This window comes from Trichomycterus rosablanca, chromosome 22, assembly GCF_030014385.1.
Source record: "Trichomycterus rosablanca isolate fTriRos1 chromosome 22, fTriRos1.hap1, whole genome shotgun sequence".
NCBI classification, from domain to species: Eukaryota; Metazoa; Chordata; class Actinopteri; order Siluriformes; family Trichomycteridae; genus Trichomycterus; species Trichomycterus rosablanca.
Genome location: NC_086009.1, coordinates 1,050,001 through 1,075,000, shown reverse-complemented (window position 1 = coordinate 1,075,000; position 25,000 = coordinate 1,050,001). Strand labels below are relative to the sequence as shown.

The window sequence follows — 25,000 nt, the reverse complement described above, 5'->3', positions numbered from 1 at the left end:
CCTGAAGTGGACGCGGTTTAAAGAAGAATCCGGCGTCCTGCACAGAGCTTCCAAACAGGACTGTCCACTGCAAGCCAGAAGTCCTCACCTTCCCAGAGGAGTCACGACTGTTATCGCTGCAAGAGGTCGAACTCCTAATGGACGTCTGTAGTTTGGTTTGGGAATGGTCAGGCGTCCACAAACATTTACATAAGATTTACCTAACAGCAAGGTAAAAAGACGAGGTCTGATGTGGTAGCTCAGTGGTCCAGGTACTGGACTAGTAACCTGAAGGGTGCTGGTTCAAGCCCCACTGCTCGTCACCTGGATCGCTTTGATTAGACAAGGTCGCTGTTGTATGTGTGTTAAAAACGCTTCAGGATGTAGAAAGTGGAGGAGCTGGTGAACATGAGAACATGGTGAGATGTAAATACCGGCGATGTTCCGAGAGCCTAAAGCATAACAGAAGTCAGCCGTCCGTGTAAAAGCTTGTAAGCCTAAAATAACCTCGGCCAAAGTTTTGCATTTTGTGCAAATGCAGCCTGAAGCAGCCGCGAGTCCGCCGGGACCTCGGTCGGGTGTTTTGGGTGCAGCAGTAGCAGCAGTTGCAGCAGCAGCAGGGTCGGTGAGGGTTTGAGGAAGACTTTGAGGAACGACCTGCTCGGTGTGGTTTCAGCAGAAGCTGCGGTTTGGTGCTTCTCCTCCACAGGGTTACACGAAAACACGCCACGGCCTTCAGGGCGGAACTGCTCGTCTGGAAGCGTGCCAAGAGTTGTGAAATCTGCATGTTTAACGCTAGCGCTAATCTCCACCTCGCTGAAGCTCCGGCTACGCTAGCACTCAATCATACTGAAAATGAGGGTAGATACAGTGTATCACAAAAGTGAGTACACCCCTCACATTTCTGCAGATATTTAAGTATATCTTTTCATGGGACAACACTGACAAAATGACACTTTGACACAATGAAAAGTAGTCTGTGTGCAGCTTATATAACAGTGTACATTTATTCTTCCCTCAAAATAAATCAATATACAGCCATTAATGTCTAAACCACCGGCAACAAAAGTGAGTACACCCCTAAGAGACTACACCCCTAAATGTCCAAATTGAGCACTGCTTGTCATTTTCCCTCCAAAATGTCATGTGACTCGCTAGTGTTACTAGGTTTCGGGTGTGCATAGGGAGCAGGTGTGTTCAATTTAGTAGTACAGCTCTCACACTCTCTCATACTGGTCACTGAAAGTTCCAACATGGCACCTCATGGCAAAGAACTCTCTGAGGATCTTAAAAGACGAATTGTTGCGCTACATGAAGATGGCCAAGGCTACAAGAAGATTGCCAACACCCTGAAACTGAGCTGCAGCACAGTGGCCAAGATCATCCAGCGTTTTAAAAGAGCAGGGTCCACTCAGAACAGACCTCGCGTTGGTCGTTCAAAGAAGCTGAGTGCACGTGCTCAGCGTCACATCCAACTGCTGTCTTTGAAAGATAGGCGCAGGAGTGCTGTCAGCATTGCTGCAGAGATTGAAAAGGTGGGGGGTCAGCCTGTCAGTGCTCAGACCATACGCCGCACACTACATCAAATTGGTCTGCATGGCTGTCACCCCAGAAGGAAGCCTCTTCTGAAGTCTCTACACAAGAAAGCCCGCAAACAGTTTGCTGAAGACATGTCAACAAAGGACATGGATTACTGGAACCATGTCCTATGGTCTGATGAGACCAAGATTAATTTGTTTGGTTCAGATGGTCTCAAGCATGTGTGGCGGCAATCAGGTGAGGAGTACAAAGATAAGTGTGTCATGCCTACAGTCAAGCATGGTGGTGGGAATGCCATGGTCTGGGGCTGCATGAGTGCAGCAGGTGTTGGGGAGTTACATTTCATTGAGGGACACATGAACTCCAATATGTACTGTGAAATACTGAAGCAGAGCATGATCCCCTCCCTCCGGAAACTGGGTCGCAGGGCAGTGTTCCAGCATGATAATGACCCCAAACACACCTCTAAGACGACCACTGCTTTATTGAAGAGGCTGAGGGTAAAGGTGATGGACTGGCCAAGCATGTCTCCAGACCTAAACCCAATAGAACATCTTTGGGGCATCCTCAAGCGGAAGGTGGAGGAGCGCAAAGTCTCGAATATCCGCCAGCTCCGTGATGTCGTCATGGAGGAGTGGAAAAGCATTCCAGTGGCAACCTGTGAAGCTCTGGTAAACTCCATGCCCAGGAGAGTTAAGGCAGTTCTGGGAAATAATGGTGGCCACACAAAATATTGACACTTCAGGAACTTTCACTAAGGGGTGTACTCACTTTTGTTGCCAGTGGTTTAGACATTAATGGCTGTATATTGAGTTATTTTGAGGGAAGAATAAATTTACACTGTTATATAAGCTGCACACAGACTACTTTTCATTGTGTCAAAGTGTCATTTTGTCAGTGTTGTCCCATGAAAAGATATATTTAAATATCTGCAGAAATGTGAGGGGTGTACTCACTTTTGTGATACACTGTACGTCTACCAAGTACGAATTTATAAAAATCTGCTTTTATCCCTCATTAACGCCAACTACCACTGCATTTAAAACCCAGTATACAAAGGTCCAAACACCACCCACCAGTATCTTCAGGTTCTTCAGGTTCAAGTATTTAGGGATCCCAACACCCCATACCACTGTCTTCAAGTCCCAGGAAATCCCTATAAAGGTCAGAACACCATCTACTCCTGCATTTGTGTCCCAATAAAGATACAAACACCCCACAGGCAACACTGCCTTTAGGTTCTTCAGGTCCCAGTATTTAAAGGTCCAAACACCACCTACCACTGGCTTCAGATTCCTCAAGCCCCAGAACCCCAAAAAGGTCCCAACACCCCATACCACTGTCTTCAGGTTCTTCAGGTCCCAGTATCTAAAGGTCCAAACACCACCTACCAAAGCCTTTAAGTCCCAATACAGATACAAACACCACCAACTACTGGCTTCAGGTCCCAGTATATAAAGGTTCAAACACCACCTACCACTGGCTTTAGATTCCTCAAGTCCGAGAACTCTAAAAAGGTCCCAACGCCCCATACCACTGCCTTCTGTTTCTTCAGTCCCAGGACCCTATAAAGGTCCAAACACCACCTACTACTGCATTCAGGTCCCAGTAAAGTCCCAATAAAGGTCCAAACACCACCTACTACTGTCCTCAAGTCCCAGTAAAGTCCCAATAAAGGTCCAAACACCACCTACTACTGCCCTCAAATCCCAGTAAAGTCCCAATAAAGGTCCAAACACCACCTACTACTGCCCTCAAATCCCAGTAAAGTCCCAATAAAGGTCCAAACACCACCTACTACTGTCCTCAAGTCCCAGTAAAGTCCCAATAAAGGTCCAAACACCACCTACTACTGGCTTCAGGTCCCAGTATATAAAGGTCCAAAAGTAATTCCTGAATATACTCAAAGGCCCCAAACTCCTTCATAGTCCATCAGTGTCCTAAAGTCCTTCTATAGTCTGTAAAGTCCTTCAGCAGCTTGTAAAGTCCTTCAAGAGTTAAGAAAGACCCGAAAAAAAAAAACATAATCCGTCAAGATCTTAAATCGTTTAGTAGACCTTAGAACTCTAGATATGTTTATGTTCCTGAAAATCCTTAAGGTCCAACACTGGCGTCCCTCCGCAGTCTGAGGTCCTGTCACAGTCCCGTAAGTTCCTTCAGAGTCTTTAGATGTTTGCACAGTCTCTAAAAGCTCTGAAGACTCCTCACCGTCCCTCAGGAGTGTTTATGATTCTAAAGGCTTTAAAGCTCCTCCAACGTCGGCCAGCGGTCCTGACACAGAGGAGCCAAACGTCCCGAAGTCTTAAAAGTCCCTCCAGCTCTTTTATATTTCCCAAAGACGAGGTCAGATGTTTTCATCCAGGATTATCTGATGGAACCCTCCAGCACCGTCAGGCTGTGAGTACATCTGCACTCCAGACCAATAAAGCGGTCGCTCGCCGTTTCCTTCCTGCTCCTTCCATCCATCCATTACTGACGTCCTTAATTCTCTTCTTCCCGCTCGCGCACCAGGCAGGTCTATTGTTCCCACCGGCACGGCGGTGCTCATGGGAAATGATAAAACCCACACACACACACACACACACACACACACACACACACACACACACACACACACACACACACACACACACACACACACACACACACACACACTCTTCCTCACGCTGGACTTCCTAATTTAAATACCATGTGCATGTCATCGACTTTTTCTTGACGCTTTACGGCACCGAGTATTCCACGCTCCCTCCGTTCGGCACGCCAACGTATTTTAAACCCTGGAACCCGGAATCACGCCCATAAATCCATCACACACCCTCAGCCCTGGTGGAAACACCGCAAAGTCCTGGTGTTTTGATGGCTGGTTTCGTTCCGTCTGGCGGTTTTACCGCCGTCCTCGCCGGAGCGTACGTGGGACGTATCTTATTAATAAATCAACATGCTTTGTTTCGTTTCATTACAGAAGCCGTAATGAGCCGTCACGCTGTGGATTCGTTATATAACAAGTTTGTTTAAATCTTAAAACCATTAAGACCAGAACTGGATGAACAAAACAGTACTGGGGGGAACAGGGCCTTCCCCAAACTGTTGCAACAGCTCTGAAAGCATAGGATTTATTTTTATTGAACTGATTGTACACACTAGTCGGCAGTGTGTGCGACTACGAGGTTCACATGTGCGGCATTTAGCAGACAGACAGCGCAAGCAACTCAGAATTAAGGGCCTCGCTCAGGGGCCCAACTCTGGTGGGCTCAGGGTGGTGGGGGTGGGGTGGAACCAACAACCTTACACTTACTCCTGCTGTACCTCTCGGTGTACCACTACACCCAAACTCAACCATTCACTCAAAAAAAGGGGTGTCCACATACTTTTGGCCAGGCACTGTACATCTACCACAAGGTTAAACCCAACATACACAGAATGACCAAAAGTATGTGGACACCCCTTTTAATCACTGAGTTCGGAGGAACTGGAAGGGGGGTGGCACGGTGGCTCGATGGGTAGCACTGTCGCCTCACAGCAAGAAGGTCCTGGGTTCGATCCCCAGGCGGGGCGGTCCGGGACTGTGTGGGTTTCCTCCGGGAGCTCCGGTTTCCTCCCACAGTCCAAAAACATGCAGTCAGGTTAACTTCATATTAGTGTTTTGGTTTTGAAATGATCAGGTGTCCACATACTTTTGGCCGGTTCATTCATTACCACTGAAAGCTTAATTGAAGTGAACCCGCCGTCTTCTCTTTGATGATGGGTTGTGTTTCCTGTCGTCTCTTTGATCTTTGATACTTTGTGTCTTTGTTGTGCTTTGTGATGTAAAGTTCAAACAGATCGTATCTGAACTTTATCGCCATGGTTTCCGTTAACGGCAGGTAAATACTGTGGAGTTCGATGGCTGAAGCGCTGAATCAGATAATCCGGCGGTAACAATCTGATAATCCTGCTCACTGGCGTGTAGGTGCTGCACGTATCTGTGTAACCCGCTTACCTGGGTTTGAACACGCTGTGTGGATGAAAGTATGTGAACCCCTGACTGCATGACCTCTGTACGAAGTGTGTCTGTGGGGATTTGTGCTCCGATCCTAATCCAGAAGGCGGGGCTCACGAGCGATGCTCAAATGCATCTCACAGGTTCGCTGGGGTCGACGACGGGTCAGGGATCTGTGTCTCTTTATGGATGTCACTGCGGGAAGGGCCCGGGGGAACGGTGTGGAGTTTGCATGTTCTCCTCATGTCTGTGTGGGTTTTCTCCGGGCGCTCCGGTTTCCTCCCACAGTTTAAGAATGTGCGGTCAGGTTATCTAGAGATACTCAAGTGTGTGTGTGTGTGTGTGTGTGTGTGTGTTTGCCCTGTGGGGTGGCAACCTGTTCGGGGTTACCCGCTGCAACCCTAAATAGGATAAAGTGGTAGTAAAAGAGAAGCATCTTGGAACAGGAAGGGTTCTTCCCCAAACTGTTGCCACAAAGTCACAAGAGAAAGCAGGTCGCCAACAGACGAGCCGGCAAGATACGTAGAAACACTCCCACCTGGAGCGAATAAACGCTCAACCAGGCTCAGGTGACCGTCACATGTCAATCGATGGATCTGCACCTCCGTGCCCCCTCTGCCGGGCATAAATGGCAAGGCAGGAGGACATAATCCTGTACCCAAACCCCTCTCTGATCTCCACTGCACGTCTACAAGGTTATAATTCAACACAGAGCAATAAAAAGCCCCGAAACGTTCCATATAAAGTATTTTCACATTCGCTCGCCATCGGGATCAGGAGCGCGTGCGTCCTAGCCGCTTCCCACCGAGTCCTCTACACTGAATATCAACCTCAACACCGCACTGACGGGATCACGAATACCAGGAGGATGAGAATCCCGCCGGCTCCGGTTTCTCAGATATCAGTCCGACAGCAGACGTCGTCTGATTCAGCGTCTGATCCCTTCAGCAGGAGTCACATATTTCCCACAGTCCCTCCAGCGCAGGAAACTAGCCGTGCTCATCGCCGCAGCTCAGCTCAGCTAGCTAACCTCTCTGACTTCTGCGCGGGGGGGGGGGTATCTGATAATAAACTGCAGGACGGATCAGCGCTGGGTTTGTACGGGGACACGCCCGGTCGGCTTGACGTATTGTAGAGCCCCTGCTTACATTAATCAATGCATCCCTTAGCCTTGGATATGTACCTAAATTGTTTAAAAGTGCTGTTATTAAACCCCTGATTAAAAAACCTAATCTTGATCCACATGTACTAGCTAATTATAGGCCAATTTCAAACCTTCCTTTTGTCTCAAAGATATTAGAAAAAGTCGTTTCCAAACAGCTATGTTCTTATTTGAATGAAAATTGTATTCATGAAAAATTTCAATCAGGATTTAGACCCAATCATAGTACCGAAACCGCATTAATTAGAGTAGTTAACGAGTTGTTAATGTCTTCTGATAATGGATGTGTCTCTTTTCTTGTTCTATTAGATCTTAGTGCAGCGTTTGATACGGTCGATCATAACATTTTACTGGAGAGGCTAGAAAATACAGTAGGTGTTAAAGGACTCGCACTCTCTTGGTTTCAATCATATCTGACTGACCGCTCTCAATTCGTTTATGTAAATAATAAATGCTCGGAAACTACAAAAGTAAAGTATGGTGTTCCACAGGGGTCGGTACTGGGACCGCTATTATTTACACTCTATATGCTTCCACTAGGTGAAATTATTCATAAACATGGCATAAACTTTCACTGCTATGCAGATGACACACAGCTGTATATATCAGCCAAACCAAATGATACTGACACAATCAGTAAGATAGAAGATTGTGTAAACGACATAAAAAACTGGATGTCGTGTAATTTTCTTTTACTTAATTCAGATAAAACAGAGGTTTTACTTGTTGGCTCTAAAGCTGCAAGAGACAAGTTGTCTAACCTGGTGCTAAACTTAAACACGTTCTCTGTTACTCCCAGCCCAGATGTAAAAAACTTAGGTGTCACAATAGATTCAGATCTCTCATTTGATACACACGTTAATAATATTACTAGAGTTGCTTTCTATCATTTGCGTAACATTTCTAAAATAAGAAATATACTATCTGTTAATGACGCCGAAAAACTGATCCATGCGTTTATAACTTCTGGGTTAGATGATTGTAATGCTCTTCTAACTGGATGCTCTGGTAGATCCTTAAACAAACTCCAGTTAGTTCAAAATGCAGCAGCTCGAGTGCTAACTAGAACTAAAAAATTTGACCATATTACTCCTGTTCTATCATCTCTACACTGGCTGCCAGTTAAATTTCGCATTGATTACAAAATACTTTTACTAACTTATAAAGCGCTACATGGTCTGGCTCCACAGTATCTGAGTGAACTTATTAATCACTACAGCCCAGCGCGTCCACTTCGTTCACAAGATGCAGGGTTACTTATAGTTCCTAAAATTAAAAAGATCACGGCTGGTGGAAGAGCGTTTTCCTACAAAGCTCCACAACTCTGGAATAATCTTCCTGCCTCTGTTCGGGATTCGGACACAGTCTCAATGTTTAAGTCTAGACTGAAAACATATTTATTTTCTCAGGCTTTTGATTAGTATAGACAAAGGCGCAGAGCTTGGGGGTTCTTGGTCATAGAAACTTGTGGTGATCAGGGATGTTGGGCTGCTGTCGTTCTGCCTCTCTTGTCCGATCACTCAGGTTTGGTGACGGTGGGGAGATGGGCGCTGATGTCCTGTGAAAGCCTTCATGACCTTGTTACCTGCTCGCTCTCCCTTTTAGTTATGCTGTAATAATTAGGGCTGCCGGAGTCTAAAACTCTCTGTAAAACTGTTTGTCAACTAGCATTGTACATTATTAACTACATTCTCTGTTGTTTTACCCCGAGGGCATTCTGATGGAAACCTGTTTACCCGCCGAGGTTAAGGATTAAAGTCGAGACTGCCGGGACAACGATGCTGCTCCTGTCAGATGTGACTGGTCTGGAGTAATTGCAACGACAAGAAATCACTACAGACTTTATTGAAGACTAGAGTGGATAACAACTCTATTATTATTTAATTGTTTATTTATCTATTTATTACCAGTTATGACTTTTAGATCATTTAATTCTGTGTTTGTATGATTTGTGTAAATCGTGTATTTATTTAAAGTATCCTCCAGACCACCCAAGAAGGATGGGCCCTGTTGAGTCTGGTTCCTCTCAAGGTTTCTTCCTGTAATTTTCAGGGAGTTTTTCCTTGCCACAGTTGCCCTCGGCTTGCTCAACAGGGGTTTTTGTATCTGTTGGTCCTGGATTTTGTAAAGTTGCTTTGAGACAATGTCTATTGTAAAAAGCGCTATATAAATAAAGTTGACTTGACTTGACTTGACGTCACCCGGCGAGGGAACTTCTTTAAGCTCCTTTGTGCTGCTGGTGCGTCGGTTTCAATAGAGACGCTTCAGTTCCGCTGCTTTTATTTATTTATAAACGCCGGAGTTCCTCCACATCAGACTCGCCAAACTGGTTCCTGCGGACGGCGCTTTGTGCACCGGGGTTACAGTCACGCTGGGAGAAGAAAGGACCTTCCCTAAACTGTTGTGACAAGATTAAAAGTCTGTTGTTTGCTCTTAACGCTGACGTCAATGATTAAGAGCGTGTCCACATATTTTTAACACATCAGCTCCAGGTCGTTTCCTCCACTGACTCCGCCTGGCGCTCACCCTCGTTAGCCGATCATACAGAGAGTCTCGGCGCGTACGCCAGACCCTCCACCCTCTCCGTATCCCTGCGCCGCTCGTGCAGTAGGGGGCGCTCCTGCATCAGCAGGAAGGTGAATCCTCGTCCGCCCATTCCTCCCTCACTCACAGCTTAGTGTGTCTGTTAAGCGCTACATTTACATTCACGTTTTCCGCATTTAGCGGACGCTTTTATCCAAAGTGACTTACAGCGCTGTGACAGTATATTATCTGAGCACCTGAGGGTTAAGGGCCTTGCTCAGGGGCCCAACAGTGGCAACCTAGCAGTGGTGAGGCTTGAACCAGCGACCTTTGGATTACTAGTCCAGTATTTTAACCGCCAGGCTACAACTGCCCCTGGGGTAGCACTAGCATGTACGAGCACCGTCCTCTGTTAGTGCTTCACTAGCAAGACTGAACCCTGTGGTGCCTGCAGTACAATGACTGAATGATTGATAATGAAGATGCTGATAAAGAGAAAACATGCGGCTACAGCTAGCAGGCTAACGCGTCTCTCACGCCTCTCACACACACGCCAACCACCTACAAATGAGATTACAAAGGTGTGAGAGTGTGTGTGTGTGTGTGTGTGTGTGTGTGTGGGGGGGTGCCTTTACTGCTCCTACACCTTTACACACGAGTTCCAGCTAGTAAACTGTTCAGTGTAAACTTTACGGCATGTGGTACAAACTTTACAGTACACGGTGTAAACTTTACAGCATGCAGTGTGATCTTTGCCGTACACGACATCAACTTCGCGGTGCGCTGCGTAACTTTGCAGCACGCAGTGTCGACTTTACAGTGGTCGGTGTAAACTTTACAGCACTTCGCGCATCAACTTCACAGTATGCGGCGCACGCTTTATAGTACACAGAGTAAACTTAACAATGCACCGTGTCAACTTTACAGTGCACAGAACAAACTTTACAGCATGTAGAACAAACTGGGCAGTACGGTGTAATCTGTACAGTATGCAGTGTAAACATTACGACATGTGGTGCAAACTTTACAGCGCTCGTCGGAAACTTTACAGCACTTGGGGCAACCTTTACAGTACGCCGTGAAAGCTTTACAGCGCAGTCTGTAAAGTTTACAGTATTTAAACCTGGTTAATTTGAGGTGGTTTAGATGGACACCGTGTTACAGACGTCAAACTTCCTCCACCGTCTGTGTGTTTACTACAAACCTTCAAACTTCATTAATTGACATTTTTACGATGAGTAAACGAAGCACTTTTAGCCTTTTTACGCTACACTGGACTGGAAATCCTTACTGGGAACCCTGGGACTCGGTTCTTCTCAGCCTGGGTTAGAGGTATGAATCTATTTTCATGTAAGGTTACTGTAGTATTTACTTTAGATCATCTACACCCTGATACTGCAGTCGGTTATGTCAATAATATCTGGACTGTAGATCTATTTATGAGCCTGTTAGTGCCTGGACAGACCAAACCAGAGACGAGTTTTAGTGACGACGTCCATGACTGAACGTCTGGAGATGTTAATCATGGACAATAGAGTGAGTTACACTGTTATTATAGTGATAAATACTTATATCATGATTAAATAAATCAGTATAAATGTTTTTGATGTCATTGTGGATGAAACTGTTGGACATTTTTTTGATCAGTTTCATTTCCTCTGTCGTTACCGGCCGTTTATTTTGATCGTTTGAGTTTATTTACCTGCTTTGTGAGCAAAACATCAGTAAAGCTGAATAATGTAGTGCAGTTTTACTCAAATATTTACATTTTATGTAGTTTTGATGAGGTTTTGCTGATTAAGCCTCGACAACACAGTACTACTGAATATATTTAATCATTTTTAATAAAAATATTATCACATTTCTGTGACTGGAACGTCTCGACGCAAGCTGATAAAGCAGAAGTGTCACATTTTGCTCTTATTATTATTATTATTATTATAGTTATTATTATAGACCCAGTAATATGTGCTAGAATAGAACTGGGCAGTGATAGCTCAGTGGTTAAGGTACTGGACTAGTAAACAGAAGGTTGCCGGTTCAAGCCCCACCACCACCACTGTTGGGTCCCTGAGCAAGGCCCTTAACCCTCAATTGCTCTTTGTGTAAGTCGCTTTGGATAAAAGCGTCTGCTAAATGCTGAAAATGTAAATGTAAATGTAAACTGACACACACACACACACACACACGTGTACGCCACTGTGAAATTTCTCTTCAGTGTATCCCAGCTCATTGGAAGCCGGGGTCAGAGCGCAGGGTCAGCCATTGTCCGGCCCCCCAGGAGCCCAGAGGATTAACGACCTTGCTCAAGGGCCCAACAGGGGCTTCATGACACAGATGAGATACAAACTCTCTATCATCTATCTGAAAGTCCATGATATGGTTGAGTTCTGTGGTTTTTCTCAGAAGTTAATACAAAATGTTTATCTTCAGTGTGAGGTTTGATAACTAAGAGCATCATGATACTGAACGCTACACTAATATACCAGCCATGTAACCCCTCCACATCCCCAAAACATGGTCCAGTCTACCACCAAACCCAGACACAAACCAGCCAGCACATGAGCTGGACTCGGGAAAACAGGATTAACTCATTAGGAAGCGGGTTCAGGTCAAATCAGTGGGTGAAGATAAAGAAGATAAAGAAGAAAGCCAACTTACAGTGCGCAGAGCTCCAGTGTCCGAACGCGCGGGGCCCGGGGCCCTTATCCAGGATCAGACACCCGCGCTTCTGCTGCTGCTGCTGGTGGTGCTGGTGGTAATAATCCATGGACAGAAACGAGTTCGGGGTCAAACCCACCACGTCCACACTCTCATACATGGTGCAAACCCCGCAGACCAGGAGCAGGATCTAATGTCCGAGTTCCGGCACCAGTTCAGGATCCACAGCGCCAGTGCGGGTCTGAACTGGTGCAAACTGCTCCCAAAAATAATAATAATAAAAATAATAAACTTGGACTGAGTGGTGCAAGATATCAGGAATGTGTGTGTGTGTAGGTCAGCTCCCAAAATCGAATATTTCATGTACAGAACACGCGCACACACTCAGAGTCGCGTCCTCGTAATAACACGCATCACTATCATAATAATAAATAATATTATAATCATAAAAAGCGCGTCAGAACAGCACACAAAGTACAAAAGAGCAGCAGATGATTAAAGTGATTAAAGCAGTAAAGTGTGTGTGTGTGTGTGTGTGTGTGTGTTCTGTACAGGAGAAATAAAATCCCACACACAGGAGCGCCTTTAATCCAACACGATCCGAGCGCAGCGATCAAGTCCAGTCTGGAGCCATCAAAACCCCACAAGCTCCTCTCATTCCCCCGTTATGTGAATAAATCCGACCCCCCCCGGTGCCCCTGCCGTGCTCCTCTTCCTGATTAAAGGTGTTTTTGCCCCTCTGTGGGAGCAGATTTAGGGTTTAATTCCAGCTCGGAGCTCCGGCCGCGTCTCCGTCTCACTGAGAGAATCACTGACGAGCGCCAGCAGCTGCGCACTAAACCCCGCCCCCGAGACACGAAAACCCCGCCCACCCCGCCTCTCCTCTATTCCTATTGGCTACCGGGTTACATAAACAGTCTTACTCTTTAATCAACATGTGGGTGCGATAAATAATAATAATAATAATAATAATAATTGTAATTAATAATAATAATAATAAATAGTAATAATAATAATAATAATAATAAATAATAATAGTAATAATAACAATATTAATAATAAATAATAATAATAATAAAGTGATAATAATAATAAATAACAATAATTAATAATAGTAATAATAAATAATAATAAGAAAAGCAATAATAATAATCATAGTAATATTAATAATATAATAATAATAATAATAGTAACATTAATAATAATAATAAATAATACTATAAATAATAATAATACATAATAATAAGAAATAGTAATATAAATAATAAATAATAAATAATAAAATAATAATACAAATAATAATAAGTAATAGACATAATAAATATTAATATAATAAATAATAATAACAGTAATAAATAATAATAACAAATAATGTTGTAATAATAATAATAGTTGTAATAATAATAATAATAATAGTTGTAATAATAGTTGTAATAATAATAATAATAATAGTTGTAATAATAGTTGTAATAATAATAATAATAATGGTAATAATAACATTAATAGTTTAATATAATTTTCCCCTTTTTTTATGTAATATAATGCCTTAACAAAATAAATATATATATTTTTTAATTTATACAATTATTGTATTAAAACAGAAATATTTACAAAATACACCTAAATATAAAACATAAATATACTTTGTAATAAGTATGTTATAATTATATAACAAGCCCATAAATAATGAGGTTAACACACAATAATACATTAGATATATTTATTTTTGTTTATTTTATTCCTTCTTAGTTCTGAATGTATTAAAAAAAAGAAAATATTTTCTGAAGTGTAAAGTTTTAATATTGTACTAAGCTCTCATCATTCACTGTTTTTCCAGCTAAAGCAGCATTTCTGTTAACTGGAAGCTTTATGAACTGTAAATGAATTCACAAGAAACGTACGAGTCCAAACGTGAGAATGAGGAGCTCGTAATAAACCGCACCAGAACCACCTGAAGTTACTGTGATGTGAGACGCTGTATAAACGTTCCTACAGAGACTAAAGCTTCTGAAGCTCCAGCGTTCAGAGGAGCAGGATGAATGTTCTGGTTCTGCACCTCAAGGTTCCTGCCAGCAGTGATGGCTCCATCCATCAGAAACTCCACGCCTCATCCTCTCTCATTTCTGTCCTTGACACTCTGTAGGTTTGATATTGATTTTACAGAGCAAGAAGAATAAGAACCTTTTCTGGTGCTAAAGACGGAGCCGTTAATGGACGTGGTGTTTGATGTGCGTGACCTGAGACGTGAGCTTTCATCGAGCTGATTAAACACACGATCACGTCATCCTGCTCCGACCACTTAGCGTGGTCTTCAGGTGAAGGTGAAAGGTTCCGCGTGAGCCGCTCGGATGTTTTATGAGGATCTCAGACGTTCCTCCGGGTTCCAGGATGGACCTGAGCCGAGGCGCGTCAGAGCTCCTGACCTTGAGTAAACGAGCGTGAGCGGCAGGAGCTGATAAAAGCACTTTAACAGCACGGTGATAAAAGCTTCTCAATAATCATAACGACTTACATCAGCCTGTATCAGACACATCACTCACATGGACACTGGATACGACCAAAAGTATCCGGACGCCTGACTGTGAGCTTGTCGGACGTCCTATCTAAAAGACACACTGTATTAAAACGGAGTGACCTCTATGTGACCTTCAGCTAGAACAGCGGTCAGTCTTCTGAGAATCTTCTCACTGGACTTTGAAGTGTGTCTGTGTGTGGGAATTTGTGCCCATTCAGTAGTATAAAAGATGACAGCGTTTGTATGGCTGAGCGCTGTTCATCCAGGGGCACAGTCATGCTGGAACAGGAAAGGACCTTCCCTAAACTGTTGCGGCAAAGTTGGAAGCATATCATTTCCTTTATATAAATGATTTATTACACCTGTCAGCCACTGTGAATTCCATCATTAGAAGGGGCGTCCCGTTACTTTTGTCCATATCGTGTGTTAGGAGAGAGTTAGAACCTGGATAAGCGAGTCTGTCTGACATTAACACACCACTCCGATGCCACAGAATTTATTACTGAATGATTTCTGTGAAGCAGCGTAAGCTAATCTGAAGCCTGTAATTAGCGTGCAGCGCTAAAGATAACGAGCGCAGGAACAGCTAACGTGAGTTCTGTATCAGTGACCTGATTCATCAACGCTCCAGATTCTCCTTAACGTCGATAACCAGCCAGTCAAAGGGCACAGAGACGTCAAAAACCCAGTCTGAATAGTTTAGTTAAAATCAATCTGAGAGGAACAGCTACAAACATCTGAGAAGAGCTACAAACATGCCGTTAGACGTATTATTCCTGTTATGATTGATTATAATTTGAAACGTTTTTTTGTTTGGTCTCTTCATTCCCAGTTAGGACCTGAGAGGCTGACCAGCACTAACCTGATGATATAGATATAGAAGAACTGATCACTTACACCAACATACAAAACCAGTACACCAGTACAGTATCAGAAAACCAGTGCAGAAAAATGCTACAGAAAAAAAAGGAAAAACTAGTACAGAAACGCTATATGAAAACCAGTAAAGAACACTAAAAGAAAACCAGTGCAGAAAAAAAAAAACACTACAGGTAAAACCAGTAAATTACCAGAAAACCATCGCAGAAAAATAACATTACAAAAACACTACCAGTACGGAAAAACCAGTACAAAACACTACCAGTACAGGAAAACCAGTACAAAACACTGCCAGAAAACCAGTGCACAAAAAAACATGTATAAAAATACTACAGGAGAAAACCAGTACAAAAACTCTAAAGGAAAACCAGTGCAAAAAAACAGTACAACAACACTACCAAAATACAACAGTAACAACACTACAGGACAACCAGTACAAAACACCAGTGCACAAAAACTCTATGGGAAAACCAGTGCAGAAAAACAGTACAACAACACTACCAAACACCAGTAAAAACACTACAGAAAACCAGAGCAGAAACCAGTATCAGAAAACCAGTGCAGAACGTGCAGAAATTGTACAGAAAAAAACAGTACAAAAACTCTATAAGAAAACCAGTAAAACACTACAGGAATAACCAGTACCAAAAAAACAGTTCAACACCACTACCAGAAAACCAGTCCAGAAAAAAAACACTAAAGGAAAAACCAGTACAGAGAACCAGTACAGGTGATTTGGTAAAAATAAATAAAAATATCAGTAGAAACCCCCTTTTCTAAACTGGTGAAAGTATTTTTGAGTGTGTTGGGGGTAATTTTGGGGAGCGGGTTTGAGGGTGCGGGTGCAGTGTCTGTGGGGGGGGGGGGGGGGGGGGGGTAGAAGGGGGCCTGCGGGGAGGCTGTTAGGAATTCAAAGGATTTTATGGCAGGAGGAGGAAATGCATGAGGAACCTGACGGAGACATGAAAGAGGCAGAGAGACGATTTACGACCTTCAGCTCCCCCGCCTCCTCCGCCAGCAACCGGCATGAAATAGTTCCACCCCTCACCGGGGCGCCGGTCAGCACAGCCGACGCACCAGGACACGACTGAGGGGGGCACGGGACTCGATCTGGGTTCCATCCTGGTCAGAGTCATGCGTGTCATCAACACGGGTTTCCACCAGTGTCTGCTGGTTTACTCCCACAAACATGCAGCAGTTGGATTGGCCGGCAGGTTCCTCCTGACGTCCCCAGGCTGAGCCGACTGTGTCTGTGTGGACGCCCAGCTGGACGATAGCGGCGGCTAGTGTAATAGACCACTGTGCCACATCAAGAAGAGACTCCTCCTGGACCAGTTCCTTATTAGTGATCACGACTGGTTAAACAACACAGCCGCTGACGTCTCTGTGCCCATATAAATAAGGTTAGGGTTAGGATGTAAACAGGCACACATGCTAAGCAAGTGAACGACACCTCATAAGCATGGAACACCCAGTCCGACCAGTAGGGTGCAATATAGACCGGACGCTTGGAAACCAGCACACACCTCTTCTTTTTACCAGTCAGTGGTGGATTCCTGCATGGAACTGTAACTCGACTGGAGGAACACGCTATACTTTGTGAATTCTTCCACCGCTCAAGACAGTAGGAGTCACCGTAGCGGCAACCGTCCAGCTTTGCTTCCTTTATACGGCGCATAGTTTGAACCTCAGCTGTGCTATCGACCTGTCCGGGCGTCTAACAGGCACAACTGGCCGTGCCTGAGGGACGGGTGGTCGACAGGGTTGCTCATTCCCGCTTCGAGTGCGACCTCTGCACACGCCGTGGTGGACGAATCACGCAGGGTGTAGCGTGACTCTCTGTGTGTGTTAAGTCTTCCCAGATCCACTGCTGGTAGGTGAAAAGAAGCGGCAGGATACTGGACGCTCATTGAAGGGGGCGCGTGATTGGCCAGCGCTGAGGCGGTGCGGGTGGCAGAGGGATTAATTCACGACACTCGAGCGTGAGTGGTATGATGAGCTACAGCTTTAGTAAATTGACTGTGTTTACATTGCGGTGGCTTAAAGGCGTAATCTGGTTTTCGCTTCGTCACCTTCGTATCACGCCGCCTGTGTGTGTGTGTGTGTGTGTGTGTGTGTGTGTGTGTGTGTGTGTGTGTGTGTGTGTGTGTGTGTGTGTGTGTGTTCCGTGTCTGGCTCCGCGCTGCACGCCTGCTTTAGCATGTGGAGTGAATTAGCTACCGCGAGACGTCTCGCCAGATGTGTGAAGCGAGGGGAGCGCGGTTCACTCCGGTGCACAATGTGCCACGCCCAGATTTCAGGACTCGTCACACACATTCCTCACTGCTCAGAATCCACCAGTGTGAGAGATCTGGGAGTCCAGGAGGGCAAAACCCGGCGGTGGGTGGTGCGGTTCGAACCCTTAAACCCCTGACTGAAGGTGGAGGGAACCGAGTGGAGTGGGGTGAGGATCGAACCCACAACCTTCTGATTAGTGCGCAGTGGTAGCGGAGCTGTGCCGGTTCAGATGGTCACACGGGGGTTCAGGCAGCAGGACCGGGAACAAAAGGCCCAGGAGCCGGTCATGACAAATGGGTATGAGACAACCTGGGGGGCAATTCGGTGAAAGACGGGGGAGGATCTGCCCCAACATAACCTCAGTGAGAAGGGGGCAAGTCATCGGGGGCTGGAAACGGTGTGTGTGTGTGTGTGTGTGTGTTGGCGAAAGGGGGGGTGGCGGCAATCATCCTCGTCACCATTTCAAAGAGGGCAAAGACAGGACAGGGGGTGACTGTCAGGGGTGGGGGTGATTAGTGGGGGGTATTGGGTGATTGAAGGAGGTGATGGGGGTAGGTGAAGGATTTTTGACCCCGCTCCCTGTCACTAGATCACTCCATCTTGTGCTAAGGCTAATGTAAAAGGGGTCCAAGCACCCATCCATCTACCCCCCACCACCACCCCGCCAAACTCTTCACCTCAACCTACCCCCCTCCCAAACAACCCAGGGGCAAACCTCACTCGGGGGTAACTACAGTTCATCCAAAATCAATGTAAAAATATACAAATATTTAAAAATGTGCTAGCTCAGCACTGTCAAGATCAAGAATGTGGGTGGCTGGGTGGGTAGCACTGTCACCTCACAGCAGGAAGGGTATGGGTTCAATTCCCAGGGTCCTTTATGTGTGGAGTTTGCATGTTCTCCCCGTGTCCAAACACATGAAGTCAGAACAACTGGAGATACTAGAAGTGTGTGTGTGTGTGTGTGTGTGTGTGTGTGTGTGTGTGTGTGGCCCGAGATGGACTGGTGACCTGTCCGGGGTGTTTCCCGCCTTTCGGGGGCCCACTGTGACCCTGACCAGGATAAATCGCTGGTCAAACAGACAGTGAATGAACAAATGAATGAAGATGTGATTGGAGCTCGTTGTAGCCTAGTGCTTAAGGTACTGGACTAGTAATGGAAAGGTCGCTGGTTCAAGCCCCACTACTGCCAGCTTGCTGCTGTCGGGCCCCTGAGCAACGCCCTTAACCCTGTCAAGATCCCAGACAGTGCTATCGACCTGGCCGGGCACCCACACAGGCGTGATTGTGGTATGATGGACAGAACAGATCGAACACTGTTTTGAATCCATGGTTGCACATTTGCGCCCCCTGCTGTCTGGTGGAGGCGTGATGGATAATCTGGAGAGCTTAGTGTGTCTTGACGTAAAGGAGGGTTGCATCAAGAGGGCCTGGGTTCGATTCCCCAGGGTCCTTTCTGTGTGGAGTTTGCATGTTCTCCGCGTGTCTGTGTGAGTCCAAACACAAGAAGTCAGAACAACTGGAGATACTAGAAGTGTGTGTGTGTGTGTGTGTGTGTGTGTGTGTGTGTGCTAAGATGGACTAGCGACCGGTCTGGGTTGTTTCCCGCCTTTCGGGGGCCCACTGTGACCCTGACCAGGATAAATCGGTGGTAAAACAGACAATGAATGAATGAATGAACATGTGATCGGAGCTCAGGTCTGAATCTTATCAGACCAGTTGTAACCTACTGGTTAAGGTACTGGACTAGTAATCAAAAGGTCGCTGGTTCAAACCCCACCACTGCCCGGTTGCCACTGTTGGGCCCTTGAGCAAGGCCCTTAACCCTCAATTGCTTAAACACAGTACTGTAAGCGTCCGCTAAATGCTGAACATGTAAATCAGTACAGGGTGTGTGTATCAGGGAGTCTCTCTCACACACTCACACTCACACACACTCTACACACACACACACACACACACACACACACACACACACACACACACACACACTCTACCCACTAATCGTTTGTAGTAAACCAGGAGCGACACAAATCCTCCCCCTAATGACCTGAAAGCCTCTTCGGTCTGATCCACGCCACCACCCGGCGCAGCCACCCGGAAAACCCTCCGTCGCCCCCATGAGGGGGCAATTAACCCGTCTTACCCCCCCATCCTGCTCTTCCTCGTGATTCGATTAGAGCGGGTACGGCATTCCTGACCCCCCCTCGCTCACTGGCATGTACAGGGAAGAGCCAGGTGTCGGAGCTCCTCCCCCCGCGGGGTCGTGGGGTCGCGGCGGCTGAATGGAGGAGTTCAGTAATAAACAGCAGCGAGAGCTTTTAACTCACACACACACACACACACACACACACACACACACACACACACACACACACACACACACACACACACACACACACACTTAGCCAGCAAAACCACTCTAATGATAACATTCATGTGTTACAGCCAGAACAATTACTGACAGGTGTAATAAATCAGTGATATGAAGGGTATTACAGGCTTCCAAGTTTGCAGCAACAGTTAAGAAGATCAAGCTCTAGTGATCTCAGGTAAAGACTCAAAGCTGAAGACTCTGTAGTGACGACACTGTATTAAAGACTCGGTGCTAAAGATTCAATACCAAAGACTCAGTGCTGAAGACTCTTTAGTGAAGACTCAGTACAGGAGACTCAGTGATGAAGAGTCAGCGGTAAATGCTTGTACTAAAAACTCGGTGACTAAAGGCTAAAGTGCTGGAGACTCGGTGCTAAAGACTCTTTAGTGAAGACTCTGTATAGGAGACTCAGTACTAAAGACTCAGTGCTGAAGACCCAGCAGTAAATGCTTGTACTAAAGACTCAGTCCTAAAGTCACAGTACTAAAGACTCAGTGCGGAAGACTCAATGTTGAAGACTCAGTACAGGAGACTTGTTGCTGAAAACTTAATACTGAAGACTCAGCGGTAAATGCCTGTGCTAAAGACTCTTTAGTGACGACTCTGTATAGGAGACTCAGTACTGAATACTTAGTGCTGAAGACTCAACACTGAAGACTCAGCAGTCAAGACTGTACTGAAGACTCACTGTTGAAGACTCTTTAGTGAAGTAGTGAAGTCTGTAGTTAAGACTCGATACTAAAGACTCTGCTGTGCTGGAGACTCAGCTGTTCCGAATCTGCACCCCTGACCCTCCACACGCACAAACGTTTCGGGGGATTTGACTCAGATGATTGAATTCCTGAGGATTTCCCCGAGGATATGAGGAACCACATCGCAAAAAACAAAACACCCACAAGCCCCCGGGCCAAAACAAACAGAGCGAGATCTAACAATCTAAACGCCGGCTCTGCCCCCCCCCCCCCCCCCCCCCCAGGAGGACACCAGAGTGTCACATGAAGGAATTTCTCAGGCACGTCCTGTTTTGGACCCTTTTGATCGATTCGGGATTCCCCCAAAATCCAAACAGGATGTGTGTGTGTCTCTGTGTGTGTGTGTGTGTGTGTGTGTAGGAACTGAACAGACAGGAACATAAAACTCTGAGCCACTTTGCTCTGCATTAACGTTCATCTCTTACACCTACACTGGAGGAGGAGGCAGAGACAAGACAACTAACACAAAGAGACCGTGTGCCGTGATGCGCTGGGGTTCTGAACTCCGAGTCTGAATCTCAGCTCTGCTACCGGTCAGCATGGCACCCCCTAGTGGGCACGATCGGCACTGCAGCAGACAGAATCAGCCCGCTAGTCTGCTGGGTGGGAAAGGACGGGACTAAAAAAAAACAATAGGGCGGGGTCGTGGATGCTGTGTAAGGATGGTTAGTACAGCAGTGGAGGAACGTGGAGATCCACCGAGGTACGGGCAAAAAAGAATAGCTTGCGTTTGAGAGAGGGCGTGTCAGGAGAATATACCCTCCTCAGTACGCCATCGGGGTCTCCAGCAGAGACAGAGGAACTGGATACGACTAAACTGGGAGAAAAAGTCTCTCTCTCGGGGTGAGGGGAGCAGATTTATCGCTCTACACTGAGAGGTGAGACAGGAATCCCCCCCCCCTCTGGATTCGGGTCCCGCTCTCATGTTTCCACCCCTCTCTCACTCCCATCAGCCCCGGCGAGTGATAAACACGGTCTGTGCTCAGTAAATCCAGCACACACACACACACACACACACACACACACACACACACACACAGACACACACACTACTGACATATGTGAATGGACCTAATGCCCTCCCTAATGTGGCTAGATCAGATCCCACTCCTCTGGGAAGCCTTTCTACAAGACTTAGACGTACGTCTGTGGGAATTTGTGCCCGGGAGCTTCAGCAAACCCTGAGGAGCAGCACCGGATCGTAACTGCTGGGAATACAGGATGGTACGGGACAGAACGAACCAGTGATAAACACACTGTACGGTCAAAAGTATGTGGACACCTGAGCATGAGCGTTTATGTGCATTTATACTAAACTGCTCCGTCTTTCCTTTATAGCTGTAATAGCATCCAGTCCTTGGAGTGTGTCTGTGGGGATTTGTGCTCCTTCTGAAGAGAAGAGAAGGTCTGGCTCGCAATCAAGTGTTGAGTCGGGTTGAGTGTCGACCAGCGTCTTTATAGAGCTCGCCGTGTGCTCAGGGTTGTAATCATGCTGGAAGAGACAGGGGACTTCCCCAAACTGTTGCCACAATCAGAGGGGCGTCCTCATACTTTCGGTCATGAAGGTGGAGGGTTTATTCTGGATCTGCTGCACAGCAAGAGCACATGAGCAGCATCAGGACCAACCGAGTAATCATGTGACCCCAACACACACACACACACACTCACACACACACACACACACACACACACACACACGTCAGTGTGTTGTCCTTAAAAGCCTCCCATGCAGTACAGACCGGCTGCAGGGTAACCGTTAGCAACCGGTCACACACACACACACACACGCGCACGCACGCGCACACACACACATACTTGGACACATGTGAAATCATTCTACACACAAACACACCCAAAACACACTTATTAAAAATGACTTAACAGCTCTAACAGAGCGGTGTGTGTATGTGTGTGTATGTGTGTGTGTGTGTGTGTGTGTACTGTAAAGTTCCCGGGGCCCCTCTGTGCATCCCGGGGCCATCCCAAGAATGTGACCTCTTGTACACACACCCTACACACACCCTACACACACACACACACACACACACACACACACACACACACACTAACCCCATACACACACACACACCAAGCAACCTGTACACACACACACACACACACACCAACACCATACACACACACACACACTAACCCCATACACACACACACACCAACACCATACACACACAAACCCCATACACACACCAACACCATACACACACTTACCAACCACATACACACACACACACACACACACACAAACCCCATACACACACATACACACACTTGTGCAGCCCCACACAGCAGCCCCACACACAAACCGCACACACACACACACACACACCAACCTCATACACACACACACCAACCTCATACACACACACACACACACACTAACCCCATACACACACACACACACTAACCCCATACACACACACACACACACACACCAAGCAACCTGTACACACACACACACACAAACCACCTACAACTGAGATTCCAAAGTGTGTATGGTGTGTGTGTGTGTGTGTGTATGGAGTTGGTTAGGTGGTGTATGTGTGTGTGTGTGTGTATGGAGTTGGTTAGGTGGTGTATGTGTGTGTAGAGGAGCAATAAAAGCAGCTCTCAGCGCTGATGGAGCTCCATCTATTTAACAACGTCACCCTGAAGCATATTCGGAGCTTAACACATTCCGTCAAGGGCAGCCGACCCTTATCCTGCATGTGTGTGTGTGTGTGTGTGTGTGTGTGTGTGTGTGTGTGTGCGTGTGTGTGTGTGTGCTGAGCCCTCTTAGAAAATCTGGAGAGCACTAGCAGGTAATGGACGACACATCAATCCAGTCTGAAGAGGCTTCGCTGATACGCTGAAAGCTTTCCAAAACACACACGTGCACACACGCACTCGCACACGCGCGTGCTCACACACACACACACACACACACACACACAGCCAGCACAAACAAACGCGTGACGGATAAAAACGACGCCGTCATTTCCCAGTGCTGTAGGAGCGAAGAGCTACACAAAAGCGAGAGGAGAAACCCGAGAGCGCACGGAGACGCCCGGCCATGATTTCAACTTCCTGTGTGTCCTCACACACACACACACACACACACACACACACACACACACACACAGCACAAAACCGTCTGGTGAGGATCCCCCACAACCTCTACAGACCAAAGACGAAGCTCTACAATCTCTGGTCTGGTTACAGAACTGCTCCTCTCAGCTGGGGACAGGAGACGCATATCCATAAGGACGCATTCACATAAGAAGCGGCAAAACCGCGAACCTCGACACAAACCGCCGATTTGTTCTGCGCTCGGCTCGAGCGGTAAAACCTGATCAGCGTGTGAATCTGATCTGAATCTGCATCAGTGTGGAATAAGCGTCAGATCCAGGGTTACAGCTCCACGTGTATCTGTGTTTATCTGGATTTTCCTCCCTGTTTCACTTTTAAACTTGTGTTACAGCTCCAGCTTCTGAGAAATGGTGAGAATCAGAATCAGCTTCTCCCAGAGTCTAAAACGCTTCTGGTTGAAAATAAAGCTTAACGTGGTTTAATGTAGTAAAAGAAGGAGACAGGAGCACTAAACTTCTCTTCATTATTACTGCTCATAAGTTCCTCCACTAATCACATTCCTCACTCGCTGTTTTACTACAGTAAGTCACGCTGAGTTTTGTTTACGTTAAGCGGCCTGAGTCTCTTTTACAGCGTCGTAACAAACAGTTCGTCTCATTGGAGGAGCTTTGAAAAGGTCAGCGAACAGCAAACTTGGTCAATCAGGTGAACACAAAAACCACAAAAGCGGTTTCGCCACTTCTCATGTGAATGCGTCCTCGGCGATGAAGACAATCGGACAGAAGAGCAAATAAAATAGATTTAGAGGGACAAGAATGGGTCACAAAAATAAGAGACAAATATACAAACATATATACAAATAGACAAATATACAAACAAATATATTAGATATGTAAGTAAGATTCAAAGTGAGGGGACGGGGCACAAAATGTCCAGAGATAAATAAATATAAGACAATTTTATTGAAAAAAGGGAAAGAATTGAGGTGAGGAGAATACGGAGCGAGTGTGAGGGACAAAATCCAGAGTGACAAGGACAGGAGAGAAACGTCCACAGGGATAAACGTGACGGGGGACGAGGGGGACATTCATCATACTGCTGACCACAGAGGACAGAATTCACGTGCTTAACCAGAGACGTACGGTCCAGAGGGACGAGGACGAGCGACGAGACGTATGTGAACATGAGAGGACAGGAGGGTCCAGAACCAAACGTAAAGATAACCGTCCAAATCAGGAGACGAGGACACGCCTCACGTGATTAGGAGCATTTG

The 25,000-nt window shown here is 46.1% G+C and overlaps 1 protein-coding gene across 2 annotated transcripts in view; it reads right to left on the bottom strand.

The window, feature by feature from the left end:
* rarab (retinoic acid receptor, alpha b) overlaps positions 1–25,000 on the bottom strand; it is a 56,916-nt gene that overhangs the window by 18,815 nt on the left and 13,101 nt on the right. The window contains exon 1 of one of the 2 annotated variants that reach the window (XM_062984957.1): positions 11,844–12,003. The exons of the other annotated variant lie outside the window; for it this stretch is intronic. Within the exon in view, the coding sequence (XP_062841027.1) occupies positions 11,844–12,003 (160 nt within the window). Of the gene's footprint in view, positions 1–11,843; positions 12,004–25,000 lie in introns of those variants that run through there. 2 annotated transcript variants of the gene reach the window in all.